The sequence below is a fragment of the Rhinatrema bivittatum genome, chromosome 2, assembly GCF_901001135.1.
Source record: "Rhinatrema bivittatum chromosome 2, aRhiBiv1.1, whole genome shotgun sequence".
NCBI lineage: Eukaryota > Metazoa > Chordata > Amphibia > Gymnophiona > Rhinatrematidae > Rhinatrema > Rhinatrema bivittatum.
In genome coordinates, this window is record NC_042616.1 from 424,224,442 (window position 1) to 424,245,652 (window position 21,211).

General features: G+C 41.7%; 1 protein-coding gene across 1 annotated transcript in view; it reads right to left on the reverse strand.

Annotated features, from left to right (window-relative positions):
• Window positions 1–16,118: 16,118 nt before the first annotated feature.
• Window positions 16,119–21,211, reverse strand: part of RANGAP1 (Ran GTPase activating protein 1) — a 317,592-nt gene continuing 312,499 nt past the window's right edge. Inside the window, exon 16 of the mRNA XM_029590239.1 lies at window positions 16,119–20,382. Within this exon, the coding sequence (XP_029446099.1) occupies window positions 20,313–20,382 (70 nt within the window). The 3' untranslated portion in view covers window positions 16,119–20,312. The remainder of the gene's footprint in view (window positions 20,383–21,211) is intronic.

Here is a 21,211-nt window from a genome sequence, read left to right on the forward strand (position 1 = left end):
GGGGATTGTGGGAGTCATCTGGGGGAGATGATGAGAATTTCTGTCTTATTAGAGTTAAGAATAAGGTTCAGGCTGGTGAGTAAGGTATTGATCGATTGTAGACAGTGGTTCCAGTGTGCCCATGTTTTTTGCAGGGATTCAGTGATGGGAAGTAGAATTTGGACGTCATCGGCAAAAATGTAGAATTTTAATTTAAGGTTGGAGAGAAGATGGCAGAGAGGTAGCAGATAGATGTTAAAAAGCGTGGGGGAGAGGGATGATCCTTGTGGGACTCCCAGGATTGATTTGATAGGGAGTGATTCTTTATTGTTAATTCTAACTTTGTAAAATCTATTTTCGAGGAATGATTTGAACCAACTCAGAGCTTCTCCTTGGATGCCGATCTCTGATAATTGCTCAAGTAGAATGGCATGATTAACCATATCGAAAGCGGCGGATAAGTCAAGAAGGTAGGGTTGTTTTCTTTCCATGTTAAGTAAGATGGTGTCTGATAGGGAGGATAGTAGGGCTTCCGTGTTTTGAGATTTTCTGAATCCGAACTGGAAGGGGGAGAGTATGTTGTTCTCTTCTAGGTAGTCGGACAGTTGCTTGTTTACAATTCTTTTCATTACTCTGGAGATCAGGGGAAGATTGGCTATTGGACGGAAGTTGGCTGGGTCGGATGTCGGAAGGTTGGATTTTTTTAGTAAGGGTTTTAGAATGGCTAGTTTTAATTGTTCTGGAACCTTTCTTTGAGATAAAGAGCAGTTGATGATGTCTGCCAATGATTTGGAAATGATGTTGGGAATGGAGAGGAGAAGATTGGAGGGAATAGCATCCGACGGGTGTGAGACGGGTCTAGTGGATATATAGCTGGCTTAATTTTGGTAATGATTTGATTTATTTAGATTTTAGTTACTATGTCAAAAGTGCTCGAAGAGTTCCATTTAGGCTGCCCATGTTTTTCTTCTGGTTCTTCAGTTGTTGAGTAAGTAAAGAATTATGTTTTGAACCTATGTATTTTATCTAATAAGGAGATGGGAAATTCATTGCAGGCATTCTTTGAGTTATAGTAGTTACTTGAGATGGAGGAAGATGGGTCTTTGATTAAGTGTTTGATGGTTTTGAAGAGTAATTTGGAGTTAAATATTCCTCCATGAATCTGTTTTGCATAGTATTCTTTTTTTTTTTTGCTTTATTGATTTATGTACAGTATTCTGCTAGGAAGGATCTGACTTTTCTTAGGGATTCTTCAGATATACATTTTCACCATTGTTTTTCAGATTTTCTCAGTGTCTGCCTGGTTCATCTTAGTTCTTCATTGTACCATGGTTTCTTTTGTTTAGAGTTATTCTGTTCTTTTTGGTGCGTTTTTGTCTGTATTGGGCTTGGATTATCTGCAATATCATTGATGAGTTTTTCCCATGAGTCGAAAGCTGAGGAGGCATTAGCTTGATTAAAATCAATTAGTTTATTTTTAATTGCTTCTTCAGAAAAAAATACAACCAAATATACTTGAAGGTGAAAGTTTGAATATTAATAAATTTTGCTTGCTTAATGTTGAAGAGGGTTATATCCACTTTTATTAATTGGTGATCTGACCAGGGTAATATTTTGTGGGATGTGTTGATTAGTCGCCGCATCTCAAAAAAGATATAGTTGCGATGGAGAAGGTACAGAGAAGGGCGACCAAAATGATAAAGGGAATGGAACAGTTCCCCTATGAGGAAAGACTAAAGAGGTTAGGACTGTTCAGCTTGGAGAACAGACAGCTGAGGGGGATATGATAGAGGAGTATAAAATCATGAGATGCATAGAACGGGTAAATGTGAATCGGTTATTTATTCTTTTGGATAATAGAAGGACTAGGGGGCACTCTATGAAGTTAGCATACATAGAAACATAGAAATGAAGGCAGAAAAAGAGCAAACGGCCTATCCAGTCTTCCCAGCAAGCTCCCAAACTTATTTTCCCATACTTATCTGTTTCACCGACCACAAAGTTCAGGGTCCTTGTTGGTAACTGATTTGAATTTCCTGCCACCCCCTGCCATTGATGCAGAGAGTAATGTTGGAGTTGCAACAAAGGTGAATCATAAGGCTTAATGGTTAAGGGTAGTAACCGCCGCATCAAGCAAATTACCCTGATACTTGTTTACCCAGACTACACAGATCAATGCCTTGTTGGATGAAGTCTGAATGTAAATATTTATTTTATTTATTTATTTAAAATTTTTATATACCGGCATTCATGTTGCAAACACATCATGCCAGTTTACATATAACAGGGGTGTACAGTGAACAATTCAATAACCTATTTGTGTAGAAGGAAGCAGTTACAAATAACAAGGTAATAGAACTGGGAGGAGAGAAGAAAAGGGAGAGAAATACTCTTTTCCACATTTCACCCTGCTGTTGAAGCAGAGAGCAACACTGTATATGCATTCAAAGTGAAGTATCAGGCTTGATTGGTTTAGGGTAGTAACCGCTGAAATAAGCAAGCAACCCCCACGCTTATTTGTTTACCCAGACTGTGTAGTTCAGTCCTTGTTGGTTGTTGTCTGAATGCAAAGCCTCTTTTCCCTATTTCCCCTTGCCATTGAAGCAGAGAGCAATGTTGGAGTTGCATTAACTGTGTGAAGGCTTGAGTAAGGGTAGTAATCACCAGGTAGTAGCCACCATTCTAGCAAGCCACCCCCATAGTTCTTCTCTTCATTCCCATCCTCTAGCCTTTATGGATCCACAGCGTTTATCCCATGCCCAGCATGTAGCACATTTAAAACTAATTGGAGAAAGTTCTTTTTCACTCAAAGCACAATTAAACTCTGGAATTTGTTACCAGAGGATATGGTTAGTGCAGTTAGTGTAGCTGGGCTTTAAAAAGGTTTGGATAAGTTCTTGGAGGAGAAATCCATTACCTGCTATTAATCAAGTTGACTTAGAAAATAGCCACTGCTATTACTAGCATCAGTAGCATGGGATAGACTTAGTTTTTGGGTACTTGCCAGGTACTTGTGGGCTGGATTGGTCACTGTTGGGAACAGGATGCTGGGCTTGATGGACCCTTGGTCTGACCCAGTATGGCATGTTCTTATGACAGTTGCTGTGGTTGGCAAATATTAGATCTTTCACAACAAGAACAGACCCACTAGAAAACAGTATCTGGCTACACTTCACACCCCATCACCCAAGCTAACTAAGCTTCGATCCACAAATGAAATGGCCCTCTCCCTAGCAGGGCCCTACCTCTGGAACAAACTACCCACCTCACTCCGACAAGAAACCTGTCCAAAAATATTCAGACAAAACCTGAAGACTTGGCTATTCAAGCACTCTTACACCTAACTGCGAGCTAACAACTGTACATATTGTCTATATTAATTGTATATAATTTGATATGAGTTCCTCCTTGCAATTCTGTGTTGATTTATGTAATCTAACTCATCTCCATCCCCTTCTCCCCTCCCTCCCCCTTGACCTCCCAATAAGTTTATTTAGCGCTCTTGTTTTCTAAGTTCCCTCCTCTAACATTATTCTCCTTCTCAGTTATATGTTCCCTGTAAAGCTGGTTGCTAATTCTGTTATATGTAAACCGATGAGATGTTCCCAACGTTCGTCGGTATATAAAAGCTGTTAAATAAAAAATAAATAAATATGACCTGTTTTATGAGTGGGGTTGGATACATTGTGACCATCCCAATGCAGCCATTGTATCTAAAAAGACTTCACATGCTGTGGTTTTTGGTGTTCTGTCTACATGAAGGTTAAAGTCTCCTACAATTAGTGTATTTTCAGGTGATGGAAATGCTTTGGTGAATAGTTTGATCAAAGGTGAGCAGTCATTTTGAAGTATTCCAGGGGGGCAATAGACCATTCCTATGTTCAGTTGTGGTGATTTTAGTATTGCCACTTTGTAGGGTGGGTTAATATGTATTTTGAAAGGCATAAGTTTAAGTTCATTTTTACTTGTTATTAGTAGCCCTCCACCTTTACTTTTAGGTCTAGGGAACAGAAAGATGATATAGTTGGGTTGATCAATTTGATTTAATAGTACATGTTCTTTGTTATTCAGCCAGGTTTCAGCAATGCAGAAGATAATGGGCTTTAACTCTTCTAACAGATCATTTAATAGTGGGATTATTTTGGATAGTGACTAGGCACTCAGTAGTAAGAGTGTAAACATTAAGCAGGACAAGATTATAGGAGAGTTAATAATCATCATGGGTAAGATCAGCCTTGCTTTCCTTTGGTTTTTTTTTTTTTTTTTTTGTTTCCTTCTTAGTTCACCATATATGCCCTGACCAAGTATGGGTTCAATAATTTGTATTTGCTCCATTGTTAGGTTGTCTTATCAAGAGTAAATGCTACTGTTCTATGTGCACCACAGGCTTGTTCCTCGGGCATGCACGAAGGGACACAAAAAGGAGCCGCTGTGGTGCCAGCAGGTCCCTCCTCACCCTTTGTTCCGGTGGGGGAGGAGAGCTCCCCGAGGATCCCTCCACAGAACCTGATGCAGGCAGAAGGCTTCAGAGCCTTGGACTATCTGGCCTTGCCTTCCCCTGGCATCGTCACCATGATCTTCAGATGTGGGGGGAGGGCATAGCATATATATTGTGATGGTATAATGCATCTGGATTTTTAGAAGGCATTTGACAAAGTCCCTCCTGAGATACTCCTCAGAAAATTGGGAGTTCATGGGATAGAAGGCATATTATGGACTGGTAACAGGAACAGAGGGTAGGCCTAAATGATGAGTTTTCCAAATGGAGAAAGTTTATTAGTTGAGCTCCCTAGAGATCTGTACTATGACCAGTGCTATTTAGCATATTCATAAATGATCTGGAAAAAGAAGTAGCAAGTGAGGTGAAATGAGGTGATCCAATTTGCAGATGACAATTTTTTTTAGTGATTAAAACAGAAGCAGATTGAGAGGAACTGCAGAAATACCTTCTGAGGCTAGGAGACTGGGCATCTAATTGGCAGATACAATTTAGTGTGGACAAATTCAAAGTAATGCACATAGGGAAAAATAATCCCAACTACAGGTACACAATTCTGTTCTGTGTTAGGAGTCATCACCCGGAAAAAGGACCTCAGAGTCCTTGTGGACAATACCTTGAAATATTTGGCTCAGTGTGCATTGGTCGTCAAAAAGACAAACAATGTTAAGAATTATTTGGAAAGGAATAGAAAACAAAACTCAGAACTATCATAATGCCTGTGTATCATTCTAAGGTACAACTACACCTTGAGTACTGTGTGCTAGATCTTTGTATTCAACTCAGCAGGAACTTCTTAGATTACCATCTCCCAGACATATCCATTTAGACCATACACAATTTCTGTATGGAGAAATAATTGCTGAAATTCTGGAAAGAGTTAAAATCCTGGCTTTTTATGATATGTGAATGCTCTTGATAATCTTAATTTCTCCTTCCAGCCTTTTAAACATGCATGAACTATTTTTAGCTTTCTAAATTTTAGGGACTGTTTTTAGGATTATTTATAGTTTTATTTTGTATAATTCTATTGTTATTTAAAAGCTAATTATTATTTTAAGGTTGTTACATAACTATACTATTATGTAACCTATTGGACACTTTTTATGTAATTTGCTTTGATTTAATGTACAGAAAGGCTACTTATCAAATGTAATAAACTAAACTATCTGGTGAAAGCTATTCATGTAGCTGCATTTAAAAAAAGGTTGAACAAGTTCCTGGAGAAGTCTATTAACCATTAAGGTAGAATTGCAGAAATCTACTGCTTATTCTTGGGAAAAACATCTTGGAATCTATCTATCCCTTGGGAACCTGCCAGGTACTTGTGCTCTGGACTGGCCACTGTTGGAAACAGGATACTGGGCTTGATGTACCTTTGGTCTAACCCAGTATGGCAAGTCTTATCTTCATATGTTAGTTTGTGATTTTTAAGTTTCATATGTGGGATTATTTCTAGTACTCAGAATTCAGTTACTTATATATTTGGTTGAATTTACCTTTTTTTGGATAGTTGATGATTTTATTTGTACCAGCTGGTGTGATATGGCCCTACACAATGATGTTTAGTTATTCTGAGCAGGCGGCGGCCTCAATTTTGGTGGGAGCATGATTTGAGTCTGGAGATTTGGTACAGGATATAACCTGGGAAGTATTATCCCAGCTAAATATGATTTCTTTAACCCATTATGTCCCACATTTTTTAAGAAGCTGTCTTTTAAATAGGACATTGGAACATAATGGGTTAAGACTGGATTTATATGCAGCAACACTCAGAATACTGTTGGATTAAGAGAATCTCTCAGGGATTGCAGAGTTATAAAGAAACAAGAAATAGCAAAAAAAACAAAAAATCCTTAACTCCTCATTCAAATTGAAGAATTAAATTGTAGGGACATTATATATATATATTCATATCACACTGCTCATTAATAACATCACAAAATACTAACAGGTGAAAAAGCTAGTTCATATAGCCATAAAGCCACTTACAAGGCTGGCTGAAATGTTTTAATCATTACTGGTAAAAGCCACCCAACCTGCATGCTTGTTTGAATTGTAGCAGCAACATCAGGATATTAACCTAACCAGTTGAGACTGAAATTTCATTGAAGATGGTTTATTCACAAAAGTGGATGTTGAAACTGCTTAGTTCTTAAATGTTCAATTATACCAGCAGGAAAAATATCGCAGAACAAACTGTTGTAATGTAGGGGGTCTTTTCTTTTTGCCATGAGATTTTCAATGAATAATTATAATTTGATCCTCATTTGCAATTTATGTTTCAAAGCATTTGGGAGAAATAACATTTTTTCATATTTTGGTTAGTAAAACATCTGAATATTATTATTTTTTAATTACAATATAGAAGTAATCTACTGATGGGAACATTTTACTCCACTATGCCAATAATCATCCACAGTATTTGGAAAATATCATCCCTATAGGTGAGTTTCTACAACTCCGATGATTATTCTCTACCGTTCAGGAGTATAAACACAAGCAATACATATGATAAATAGATTTTCAGGTCAAGCTTATAAGAAAGCTTATAAGCAAGCACTATATACTAATATAGTAAAAAGGTTTTGCAGCGTATTATTATATGTGCCCTTCCATTTTCCTCAAAAGCTCATGATATTAAGAAAATTCTGATTCAGTATTGGCTTATATTAGAAGTACATCCTATTTTTAAGGATCCTTCTTAAAAATAGGAAGCTTTTAGAAAGTAAACAAAAGATGGGGTGTAAATACTTTTCTGGCTATATCTAATGTCTGGTATTTCCTAATTAGGAATCTGTCATAACTTTGGCTGTGCCTTAATTTAATTTATATACCTTTTAAATATATCTTAGTTCTATTTTTCATTTTGTTTTTGTAATGCAGATAAAAGTGTCAATTTTAAAGTTATTCAAAGGAAAATTAGTTCTTACCTGATAATTTTCATTCCTGTAGTACCAAGGATCAGCCCAGACAGTGGGTTATGTCCCTTATCCAGCAGGTGGAGACAGACCAGAATTGTGAGGATGTCCCTTTAAGGGGAGAACCTGTACACTAACCCCTTCAGTATAACGACTGTCAAAGCATAAAAACAAAGAACCCAAACTAGGGTCAAGCAAGTAACAGTAAAGCTCAACGGAGCAACAATAGAACCCATGGAACCTATACGCTCTTGAATATACTTGGTATGGGCAGAAGACCAAGACTTCCGGTGTAATTGCTCAGTAATCTTACTCCATGCCCATTTGAGAAACTGTGAACCTACAATAAAAGCTTCGAGAGGACAGACATAATAACAAACAGGGAAGGGAGTCTGGACTGATCCTTGGTACTACAGGAACGAAAATTATCAGGTAAGAACTAATTTTCCTTTCCCTGTACGTACCAGGTTCAGTCCAGACAGTGGGATGTACCAAAGCTTCCCTAAACCGGGGGGGACAGAGATAGTCCCGCTCGAAGCACTTGCCGCCCAAAGGAACCGAACACCGGAGAGTGAACATCCAGACGGTAGTGTCGAGCAAAAGTATGCAAGGATGTCCAAGTGGCGGCCCTGCAAATTTCCTGCGGAGAAACAGCTTGACTCTCCGCCCAAGAAGTAGCATGAGAGCGAAGAGAATGAGCTTTCAGACTCGCAGGAATGGGACGACCTTGACAGAGATAGGCCGAAGAGATCACCTCCTTCAACCACCGGGCAATAGTGGTTTTAGAAGCTTGCTTACCACGGTTAGGACCACTCCAGAGAACAAAGAGATGGTCCGAGAGACGGAAGTCATTAGTAACCTTAAGATAGCGAAGCAGGACCCGTTTAACATCCAACCGACGGAGATCCCCGCCAGTGGGGCCCGCAAGTTCCACCTCAGAAAATGCTGGGAGCTCTACCGACTGATTGACGTGGAAGGAGGTAACCACCTTGGGCAAAAAGGAGGCCACAGTCTTGAGAGGTACCCCAGAATCGGAGAATCGCAGGAAGGGCTCCCGGCAAGACAATGCCTAGATCTCAGAAATTCGCCGCGCAGAGGAGATAGAGACCAAGAAGACGGTCTTAAGCGTAAGATCCTTGAGCGTAGCAGTTTGAAGGGAGCCACACAGAGCGCCCGAAGGACCAGATTGAGACTCCACGACAGACAAGTGGCTCGAGAGGGAGGACGAAGATGTCGAACACCCCTGAGAAACCGAACCACGTCAGGATGACTCGCAAGAGGGTGACCGTCCACGGGCCCTAGGAGAGAGCCAAGCGCAGAGACCTGAACGCGGAGCGAGCTGAACGAGAGGCCCTTAGAAAGACCCTTCTGGAGGAAAGAAAGAATTGTTGGGACCAAAGCAGAGCGGATAGAGGAGCCTGATTCCGCACAAACAGACTCAAAAACCTTCCAGACCCGTATGTAGGCCAGGGAAGTAGATTGCTTCCGCGCTTGGAGGGTGGAGATAACCTCTTCTCTATAACCCTTGCGCCTCAGGCGTCACCGTTCAAAAACCAGGCCGTTAGACAAAAGCGATCGGCCTGGTCGAAAAATACAGGTCCCTGCCGGAGAAGACGAGGTAGGTGACCGAGACGCAAGGGCCCGTCCAACGCCAGATTGACGAGATCCGCGAACCACGGTCTTTGCGGACACTCGGGAGCTACGAGAATGACTGGACCCCGGTGGAGCTCGATTCTTCTGAGAACTTTCCCCACCAGCGGCCACGGAGGGAACACGTGCAGGAGTACGCCCGATGGCCAGGACAGAGCTAGCGCGTCCACGCCCTCCGATCCATGCTCCCTCCAGCGGCTGAAGAACTGATTCGCCTTGGCATTGCGTAGAGTCGCCTTGAGATCGAGGTGAGGAGGACCCCACCTGGTCACTTTCAAAGCCATGGCCGCCTCCGAGAGTTCCCACTCTCCCGGATCGAGAACTTGCCGGCTGAGGAAATCCGCTTAAATGTTCTTCTTGCCCGCAATGTGGGAGACCGCTAGGCATTGCAGATGAAGTTCCGCCCAGGAGAGGAGAAGACTCACTTCCAGAGCTACCAGGGGGCTTCGAGTACCCCCTGGCGGTTGATGTAAGACACCGCGGTGGAGTTGTCAGAGAGTACCCTCACTGCCTTGCCGCGGAGGAGAGGAAGGAACTCCTGAAGAGCCAGGCACACCGCCAAGGTCTCCAAACGATTGATGTGCCAGCGAGATTGAGCTGGATTCCAGACGCCTTGAATGGACTGGGAGAGACAAACCGCACCCCAACCCGAAAGGCTGGCATCCGTGGTGACTATTGTCCACTGCAGAGCTTCGAGAGGCATCCCCCGAAGGAGATGCGGTAGGTAGAGCCACCACTTCAAATCGTCGACTGTAGAGGCGGAGAGTGGAAGGACCATCTGGAACTGCTCCGACACCGGCTTCCAGCGTGACAGCAAAGCTTTCTGCAACGGTCGCATATGAGCAAAAGCCCAAGGGACAAGATCTATGGTGGAGGCCATGGAACCCAGGACCTGCAGTAGTCCCAGGCCATGGGAGAAGGCAGAGCCACCAGGTTTCAGAGCTGCTCGATCAACTTGAGAGCTCGTGCGAGGGGTAAAGATACCTTGCCTGCACGGGTGTCGAAGTGGGCCCCCAAGAACTCTAACTTCTGGGAAGGCTGAAGGTTGCTTTTGGCGAAGTTTACTATCCACCCGAGGGAGGAGAGAAGAGTTAACACGCGATCCACTGCCTGTCGACAGGAAGTCGCCGACTTGGCTCTGATGAGCCAATCGTCTAGATAAGGATGGACAAGGATCCCTTCCCGGCGCAATGCCGCCGCGACCACCACCATGACCTTATTGAAAGTAAGAGGCGCCGTTGCAAGACCGAAGGGAAGTGCCCGAAACTGGAAGTCGCGATTGAGGATGTGGAACTGGAGATACCTCTGGTAGTCGCGGTGGATGGGGATGTGAAAATATGCCTCCGCGAGATCGAGAGAGGCAAGAAACTCTCCTAGACGGACCGCTGCTATAACTGTACGAAGGGTTTCCATACGGAAGTGGGGAACCTTCAGGGCGCGATTGACCCGCTTGAGATCCAGAATCCAGGAGCCTGGCCAGCGTCTGTTCTTCCGCGGCCCTCTTGGACTGCCCGCACGGCGAAAAAAGGAACAGATCCGGAAGGGTGCGGACGATCTCGGGGGCGTAGCCATCCCTGATAATGTCGAGGACCCACTGGTCCGACGTGATTTTGACCCATTTCTCGAGAAATAAGGACAGGCGGCTGCCGAGGTAAGGAACCGAGGAATGAGTCAACTGACCTTCATTGGGCGGAAGATTTGGGAGCGGTACGCGCAGGCTGCCCCTCCCGAAAAGGTCGGCGCCCGCGAAAGGACTGCAACCAGGACTGAGCCCGGGAGGAGCCTCGTGAAGAGCCACCCCGCCCCCAAGAAGTAAAACGACGTTGGCCCCGGAAGCGAGAACGCATTGGCGCGGAGGGGCACGAAGGCTTGGGGCGGTCCTCCGGGAGCCTATGGACCTTATCTTTCCCTAAGGATTCCATAAGCTTCTCAAGATCCTCCCCAAACAACATTTTACCTTTAAAAGGCAGGGTACCCAGTCGAGCTTTAGAAGACTGATCAGCTGACCAGTTGTGAAGCCAGAGGAGTCTCCGGGCCGATACCGCCGAGGCCATCGCCTTGGATTGAACCCGGACCAGGTCATAAAATGCTTCAGCCGCGTACGCTATGGAAGCCTCCAAACGCTCCGCCTGTTCCGCCTCTGCTAACGGAAGAGCCTGTGCACCAAGGAGCTGTTGAACCCACCGGAGGCCCGCACGCAGCATGAGACTACTGCAGCAAGTAGCCCGGACCCCCAAAGCTAAGGATTCATGGATGCGCTTAAGATGTGACTCCAACTTACGGTCCTGCAGATCCTTGAGAGCTGTAACCCTTCGACCGGTATCGTAGTGTGTTTAGTGACCACGGAGACATAAGAATCAACCGCGGGGTACCGTAACAGATCCAAGCCTTCCTCAGGAAGGGGATACAGTTTATCCATGGCACGTCCCACCCTGAGAGCCCCCTCAGGAGCCTCCCACTCCCGTAAAATTAAAAGCTTTAGAATAGGGTGAAAGGGAAACGCCGTGGCTGGGGCACTAAGCCCCCCTAGGACCGGATCCATATTCTTGGGCAGGAAGTCCAGTAGATTATCTACCGAGGGACCCTCCAGGTCCAGGGGATAAGAGGCCCCAGCTCCTCCCTGCGGAACAAACAAAGAAATCTGGAGTCATCACCCTCCAGCGGGGAGGTATCCATAGGATCTGGGGAGGGATCTGTATCCGGAGAGACCGGAACCGTAAGAGGATCTGGTAGAGGAGCCATCCCGGGGACCACCCGGACCCTAACCGGCCCCTGGCGTTCCGCAGCCGGGCTAGTAGTCAACGGCGAGGAACGGGGCATTTTTGCAGGGGGAGGGTGGGTTCCTGCTCCTCATGCAAGCTAGCTAAATAAGATTTATGCATGAGGAGAACAAATTCAGCTGAAAACGGGACCCTGGAAAACCGGGACGGGGGGGGGGGTCGAGGGGGGGGTCAGTACTCACCTCCTGGGGGTCCACAGGGCTCAAATCGGGGGGGGGGGGTGTAAATCACAAAAATCTGGCCCCCCAGCCCCAGGAAGCTCCGAAATCGGAGCCGTTGAAAAATCCAAAATAGCCGCCACTGAAGAATTCTGCCGGCTTAAAAACGGCCTGGCCAAGCCTGGGGGAGTCGATCCCCGGGCTAAATTTGTCCTCTCAGCCGAGGAGGGACCTTCTCCACCTGGCAGGCAAGCAGGGCAAAGACCCTGCCGCGAAAAACGGGAGTAAAAAAGCCCACATGCAAGACAAACTGCTTGTCTGGGCATAGCCCAAGCTGTGCTGAGAAAAAAAAAAGTAAAATCTCTTAAAGTGACAGCCTCAGCACCAAGGAGAGAGCAGGGAGACCCTGCTGACTCCTGCCTGTCTGACTGCCGGATTAAAGCCTGAGGACCAGAAAAGGGCCAAAAAAGGTAAAAAAAAAAGTAAGAAAAGTTCTGGTCAACTGCTGCAGAAGTCAGAGGTATTTGAATACCTGCGACTTCGGAACTTTGGTACCTTTAAACTGATTTTTAAACTGTTTCTTTTAAATCAGTAGTGACTGAGCGCAGCAGCGGGTCTAAAACCCTCTCGGCAGCCAGAAAAGGGGAGCGAGTCCCAGAGGGAGACGGTCCCACACCTGGAAGGTAACCCGGACTCAGACTATGCAGCGCAAAAGGGGCAAATAGCCTCATGAGTCCGGCAAGAGCGAGGAGACGAAATAGTCTCCCAAGAAAAAAGAAAAAGACACTAGGGATCAAAAAACCCCAGAAATATAACTTTTCTGAAGTACTTGCTTGAATCTAAGATGGAATAGAAAAGGCTGACAAGCCAGAGACAGAGAGCCGAAGGGGAGCTGTTGCACCTGCTGGGAGACAGATGAATACTGAAGGGGTTAGTGTACAGGTTCTCCCCTTAAAGGGACATCCTCACAATTCTGGTCTGTCTCCACCTGCGGGATAAGGAACATAACCCACTGTCTGGACTGATCCTGGTACGTACAGGGAAATAACTTTTATGTTATATTGAGAACACTTATCTTAGATTTGAAGAAAGACGTGGCTGTTTTAGACAATGTTTATTCCCTGCCTGTTTCCAACTCCAATTGTCTGACATTGCCAGCATTTCGACAAAGAATGTCTGCTTTGGGGACTAGAGAGAGTGTTCTGTAGGGTTCTTTCCTCAAACAGCCACCAAAGTTATGGCAGATGCCTAATTCAGAAATACTGGACATTAGATATAGCCAGCAAGGTATTTATATCCCATCTTTGTGTCTGTTTATATTCATTTAAAGAGGTATCCACAACAAGAGGCAAGTTTGTTTTTTTGTAGTATATACTGCTTTTAAAAAGTGACAATTTAATGATTTTAAAAAGTGACAATTTAAGATACCAGCTAGTTCATGCTGCATTTTCTTTGGAAGATTGAATACAGACTTTTACCAAAGTATTAGTGTGGCTCATGTTCAGTATGTATACATGTATAAGTATTATTGTTTGAATACAACTTGACAGTTTATTATGCCTGTAATACCTCTAGAGTGATTTATGCCACAGTTTACCCATATTGGAAATTATACATAGGGCAAATTAAACAGCAAATAAAAACCCACATAACTGAACACAAAAGCTGCATTAGAAAGAAGAAGATAAAAGCCCTGTTGGTATTTCATTTGGTATCAATGAATCACCAGATAAACTAAAAAATTTTAAATCTTCTAACACTAAAAAAAAGAGGAAACATATCCCAACTTCTGTATCAACGGGAACCACGCAACATCAGTGGCAAAGTTCATATCCACAAGGTTTGAATCAACAGATTGAATGGAAGCATATCTATGACTTTTAGCCCTTGCAGTTAATCATCTTGGGTATGCTATAGCAGATGATTATTGCTATAGTTGAAGAGATATGGAGTTTTTGTATCAACTTCTAATGTTATGTTTAAGGGCTTTGTAATTCCAATAAGAAACACTTTAAAGAGGGGAGGAGCTGTGGTGATTGATAGCATTATATAAAGATCAAAATGAGGATTTCTTTTTTAAAGGGCCAATGGGATGAAGCTGGTAAACTCTGAGTCAGGTAAGGATGTTTTTAGCTAATAACCACTATGACAGAGTCGAAAGTGAAATGCAACAAATTGTAAATATCCACTTTAAGGCATTCACAAAACTATTTAACTGGACTACCTATGGAAGTTGATGGACAAAGAGAAGTCCAGTCAGCTGTTTGGGTGTTATGATGGTTTCTTTAAGCCTAAACTTGTGCTGAGATTGAAAGTTAAATAACTTTTGTGAATGCCTTAGAGTGGATAAGGATGTTTTTAGGCCAACAAATTCTTTTTGTAGACAAAAGAATGTTTTTATTGTTGACTTAAAGAGTATAAGTCATTTCACACATTGAATTTTGTTTTCACTTTGATTTATAGACATCATACATTGCATGAGTCAATGGGGAGAAAACCTGGGGTCAGTCTCCGATGAAGATCTTGATGAAATAGCATTTCCACAAGACTGCCAGATACGTTTTATTGATTCAATATACGTACCAATGATTACAGTGCCATGTTAATAAGATGAGGTTTAAAATATCTATTATATCTCCTTGAGAAAGTCACTAGCTGGCAAAAAAGGTCCTTTGTAGGGGGCTGGAAGTCAAAATCTATAATGCTGAGATTATACCATGCTGGCGTTATATGAAGTTGAAACCAGCAATGTGGACCTTTTGATACTATGCTGGTAAAAGAGATATAACTATGAACTGACACGTATAGATTAATAGAATTTTATAGCCCTACCCCAGGAAATTTAATTGAAGAAAATTGAACATTTGTCCAAAATTGTTTTTGTAATATTGTAGGTTACTCTAGATACAACATTTTTTAAATGGTACATCAGAGTTTATATTAATAATTTTAATTATGAACGTATTTTCAAATATGTTTGAATTTGAGTTTTAAACTTTATTTTGGCACAAAATGATTACAAGCAACAGAGAAGACAAAGCTACTAGAACAAATTTTTTATATGTTTGAGCCTTTTTCACTCTAAATTTATTTTATTTTATTATAGTGTTAGTTTGTGATTTTTAACTTTCATATGTGGGATTATTTCTAGTATTCAGAATTCAGTTACTTAGAAAAATTGATATTAAGCTATCCTTTGTATATTTAGTTGATTTACCATTTTTTGCATAGTTTTTAAAAAATTTGTAACAGTATTAACATGGTTCAGTATTGTCAGCATTATACTGTAAAATGGTAACTTTTAAACAGCCGTGTGGGCATACATGTATGCACTTATGGTGGCTCGTGTGAAAGGCAGTTGCCATTTTATAACATATGCGCATATCATAAAATCGGTTGTACGCGCAATTTTGTACGGACTCTCGCTTGTGCGGGCAAATGCCGGCTCTACAGCATAAGTGGGGGATTTTATTAGATATACATGAAAATGCAATTACCAGTTTCTCCAGTTTGTTAACAGTTCATCCAAGTAAAGGCTCCCAACTTCCTAACCCCTCCCCCTAATTAACCTGTCTCCCTTTTACCCTATTAGCCCCGACCCTTCAAATCCTGCTGACTAGCCCTGATTTTTTTTTATTTTAAAACTTACACGCCCATCCATATCAGGAGTAAAGTTATGCAGTAAGGGACCCCAGCGCGCGCTTATGCACGTAAATACTTACGAGCACATTTCAAGTGACCTTCTTGGAACACCCATGTCCTGCCCATGCTCCACCCAGACCACACCCTTTTTTTTTTTTTAACTTTTTGATTTATGTTTGTACTGGAAGATACGTGCATACTTGGGTTTCTTAAAATCCTCGCAGCGAGCACCAGCCCGAGACACACGCGTATCTCCTGGCTTTGATGCACGTAGGTTTTTTAAAATTCACCTTTAAGAGTAGAAAAACTCGTTTTCAGCATTTTGGGAACATGATGGCACAGTGAAATTAGTTAAGCTGAAAGTTTCTGGAATGGTAGCCTCCTTCCACATTCAGTGTAAAATATACTAGTACATGTCATGACTCACAAAGATCACAACATACAACATACAAAATATCTTTTCAGGCAGAATCACACTACAAATTAACACTCTGATAAGAACGGTCATTTATTATGGTATGAAAAATACAGATAAGCTGCTGCATGGAGGTGGAAGGAAAAAACACAAGCCAAGGTACCCCTGCTCACCATTCAATTCAGGTTCATTTTTCCACTTCTATTCTTTAAATCAAGTATTTACATTTTCTATCTAGTACCTGGGCCATCAGACAGTGCATGTGCTGGGTTTAGTAGCATGGAAATGCTGCCCCACAGAAGCAGCTGGCTGTCCTGCAGCCTGACTTGTCTGTTACCAGGCCTGACATATATAATGAACTTTACTTTATGAAATCAGGGGTTGTCCTTTCCTTATAGTAACTTATTACAAATTGCTTTGCTTTCAATTGCTCTCAGCAGACATTGATATCACTCTAAAAAGTTCCTCTGATGGCAAGTCACTGTAAAAGTGAGGGGAGCTTATAGATGGTAGATCCATTTCCTTGTTAAAAGCTTTGTTTTAACAGTTACTGCACACTGAAAATAGAGCAGAAAGCTCAAGCATCCTGTGGGTATGATCTCATTAATAAGATATATCAATTATTGGTCAAATGACAAGCTTTAGAATGTATTTTGAAATATCCCATCTTATTTGTAGTAGCCCAGAGTTAAAAGGAAGAATGAAGAACTACTGTACCCAGTAAAATCAGATAAATGAACTGGCATTCATAAAGCAGCCAAAAATCTCATTTTTACAGTGACTTGTCAGGTGGTCACATAAAGGTCCTTCCTTAGCCCAAGCACACAAATTGTGCAGCTCCACTGCACTAGGAAGGAGCCCAGTGCCCCTGCCCATAGCAGCCCAATTTACAAGGTATCTTCACATCAAAACATGGAGCCAAATGTGCTAAAAGGGTTTCTCTAACAGGAAAAATGCTTAGTATACCAAGGCCTGTGAGAAGAAAACTGAAGCTGCCTTATTTTAGATGTAAGATAGGAGGGAGTTCTCCTCCTTATAGAAAAAAAAAAAGGTTTTGAATTTTCAAAATGTTCAACTTAAAATAAATCTGTATAGCACAGGAAATTAAACTAGTAAATCACATGGAGCCGATTGCCAAACTACACTTTTCACAAAATTCAACTACGCAGGCACTGCATCGCAATTTGACATGTGTCTTCTGACAGATGGCATTCTTCAGGGGACGGATACCAGCCCTGAAATCCATCGGTTTCCAAATTTTGTTCCCATCAGCATCCAAAAAAATTTAGAAAGTTTGGAAAAGCCCTTCTGTAGTTCTTCCAAGCTAAAATAAAGTGGTTAGCAGCAGCTCTGAAATTCATATATTTCACTAGCGCCCAACAGTTTACATATACAATAAATGTGAGAGCCGAACATTTGAAGACAGAGGTTGGACATTATTGAACAGGAAACCAATCTTAAGTGCATGTATCCTTTCTACAGCCCGCCATAAAGCAAAGGAGCATCAGCAAGAGAGAGAGCAGTAATCCTTACAGCTTTGTACACTAGACTGAAAACTAATCCAGAGCTATAATTTGCTATACAATTTACATGGATACTAATGTGAAAATACAATCCCAGAGCAGTGCCATCAAAATTAAACAATTGTACTTTTTTTGCATTATAAGCTAAACACATTATTGTAATCCCACAACTGATATTACATGACAAGTCAATAACCAATAAAAGAGGTGACAAAAGACCTCTAACGATCTAGGTGATGAACAGAAAATCTCCAGCAGGAGTCAGCTTGATGATTCAGGCAGTGCTGTACATTAAAATGCAAGAAAGCTGGGTTCAGCTCCAGCTCAGGTTACAACAGAAGTAGCATTTGCGGCCAACAGGGAAGGAATCCCCATCATATTACACCACCACCTACTGACTGACTCAAATGTGCACTTGTGGTCAGGTACAGAGAGAATCAAAGTATGTGTCTCTCAGAGCAAGGATTGCTAATGCAATGACTGGGCTTGATAAGAAGCGGTTAAAATGGAGGCAAACCCTGCATAAATGAGAATGAAGATCGATGGCACTACAGACCCAGAAGGAGCTAGATTGCAACTGAGGCAGAACACCCAAAGGAACAGAAGGAAACTACCAAACCAATTTAAAAAATAATAAAATAAAAAGTCCAATGGGAAGATCATTAGCTACTAGAAACCATTTTAAATTATTACTAAAGGTGATTTATTATTCATCCAGACAGGTTGCTATGGTAACCATGCTGGTCCCCAATGCTCCTGAACACCCTGTAGTGTACAGCATGCCTCATATGAAGAATTACTTAGGTTTAGAGAGATATGTATATGTATATCAGCAAAGGCAACCATACTGGAGATCAAGATTCAAACCTCTAATATTGAGAGGGCAACGATGATGCATCTGCAAGCACTTTATTAAAAGCTCTTCCTCTTGGGCATCAGCAGTACCCACCAGAGTGTCAGAGGCTCATCACTGCTGTACACAGTTTGAACATATTTCCATATTGAGACCCATTCTGGAACAACCTGAATCCTCGCTGGAAAGCTGTGCCTGGAAATAGAACTAGAGCTGACCAAGGGAACTACTGACTATGCCAAGAACCACCAAGTTTAAAAAAAAAAAGGATGGCCAGTGCCAGATGTTGATGGGTGAGGGAAAAACTTTTCCTTCAAGAAAAGCTCCAGAGGGCACAATATTTTACATTGCAAAACCTGATTTCCTATAAAAAATAATCTTAGTTTAAGCATCTCTTAGTCCTATGACAAGAATACTGCACTAGTATACTGTATTGTAGGTCGTTTCATCAATTCACCCACATATTGAAAACACAAAAACTAGAGGGACTTCTGCCTCACCTTTTTAAAACTGATTTTTTAACACAGGATAAAAAGTCACAACTTGTCTGCATTGGTTTCATACATTTGCTCTATAAGGTCACTAAATGTATTCTATTTAGGATTACGATGCAGTTTCTTTAAGTTTGAAAAATAAAATACTGTACAATAATATAGGAGGAAATTAAACAAAAAAAACCCCCAAAAAAACATGGCAAGTTCTCCATCAAGGAAATAGAAGCTTGCTGGCGATTAAAAAAGCTTGACTTCTTTACAGATTACTGATGAAATGCAAATTTTTATCTAAAGGATAATTATTTTTACTGATGCCCAATTCTCAGCATAAATGTTTTTATAAAAAGCAGGAGCCAGAGAGCAAAAGCAAATTCAAGACTCTGAGCTAGGGTATCATGCCAGCAAAATGTTTTCTTTTCTAGTGATTAACACAGGTATAGATATGAAAGGCTGATATTCCAGTTTCATTGATGTCCTCTTGCCTTCAAGACCAAGATCCAGCATTCCCACAAATGCCACCTTGCATGATTGGATAAATAGTCCCTCAAGTACTCCAAAAATTAGCTAAAGGGAAATTCCATTTTGAACTTAAGTCACAATAGAGGGGGCTGTAAACATAAGAATCATTTCAACTGGTTATTATGCAACATGGTGACCTACAAAGTAAGCTTAAAAATGGTCAGTGCATCCCCTTCCAAAGTGGTTGGAGCTAGGAGTATTGTATTCTAGTAACCCAGGTTAATGGGGATTTCATGAGAGAATGAAAATTAAATTCTACAGGGGAGGGTGCTAGGTTTTGCACTGGTCTTCCCAACAACCAGTGTCACAGTACCAGAATCAAAAGTACAGTCACTTCTTGATAAAAGAATGAGGCATAACCAGCAAAGAGAGGAGAGCCACCTACTAAACTTCAAACATGAAGTATATAATTTGCTCTCTATGGCTGCCTTTATGGTATATGGTGGCAGCTCCCAGCTACCACCGTAAATACAAAAAAAACTCCGGAGTTTGAATTAAATAATTCTGGAGGGAGAAAAAATTGAACTGGCTCATGTGGTCCAATCAACATCATTGAAGAAAAACTCATAGCAAACTCATGTCACTTATTAAAAAATGATGGTTCTCTCAATGATCATGGGCTTTCTTGCAAGACAGGAAGAACACCGGTAAACCATATCCGTTTCAGAAAAGAAAACCTAATAAAAAAAAAAAGATCATAAGCAGCCATGTGGAAAGTGGCACAAACCAGAACGATAGATTACGTCTTCAGAAGGTGGTGATGAAAGAGAGAAAATTCCAGCTGTTTTCATGAGCATCAACATCTTCGGTATCGTCTCCTTGACCCTATCAACTACACTATGAAGTTTTTGTCCAGAACAGCTCACAATAAAGCTTGATGTTACACCTGATGAAGGGTTTGAAGCAGTGTGTGTCGGGCACAGGAGTACTCTTCCAGGACTCTGTTAGGTCTGCAGAGGTAAAGAGGAAAAAACAACTATCAAACCATCTTTCAAAGTACACCCTTGAGCTAAGTAATGATCCATGTCTATTCTACTCCTAAACAAAATTGAATGCATCTGTCCTCATGGCACTTTGAGAGGAATTAAATGTAGCCCCAAGAATAAACTAAGAAAATAAAAACCTTTACCTGCAGGGACATCATTTCCTGTTTCATTATTCCATACAAGTGTCCCATACTATGAATCAATTTGGAGAAGTGGTACTCAATCCATACCATTTAAAGAGTCATATGTTATAACCTTGATTTTATTTTTTTGTTCTTTTTATTCCTATCCAGTGCCAGTAACCCAGGACTAAGGAGTGTCTTCTTTGAGGCACTCACTCAATGCCATTGGTCAGCCAACACTTGCAGCAGCCACCTCCCCCAAGCCTGTGCATGCCCTGGACAGGTGATCTGAACCTGAATCCCCCTGTACTACAGCATAACCCTTGACATTACATCTTCTATTCTCAGATTCTATGCTGTGAAAGAGCCACACAACTCTATGCTTGAAGACAAATGGTATAAAGCCTACTTCAAATGTACTCAGCACCTTATTCTCAACATTTTTTTATATGGATTCCAGACCAAAGAATTACTTGTCAGTGGTCCATTCAACAAAGGTGGGCAGACTGCATGCTTCGCACAATTATGAAAGAACGGTCTTTGTAATATTAAAGTATAATTGACCAATAAGGTTCTCTATTTTTTTTTAACTTCCCTTTAGTTTGCCAAAAACTTTGGAAGTACTATTATTGATCATATAAAAACAAATAAGTTCACAACCATCTCATTTG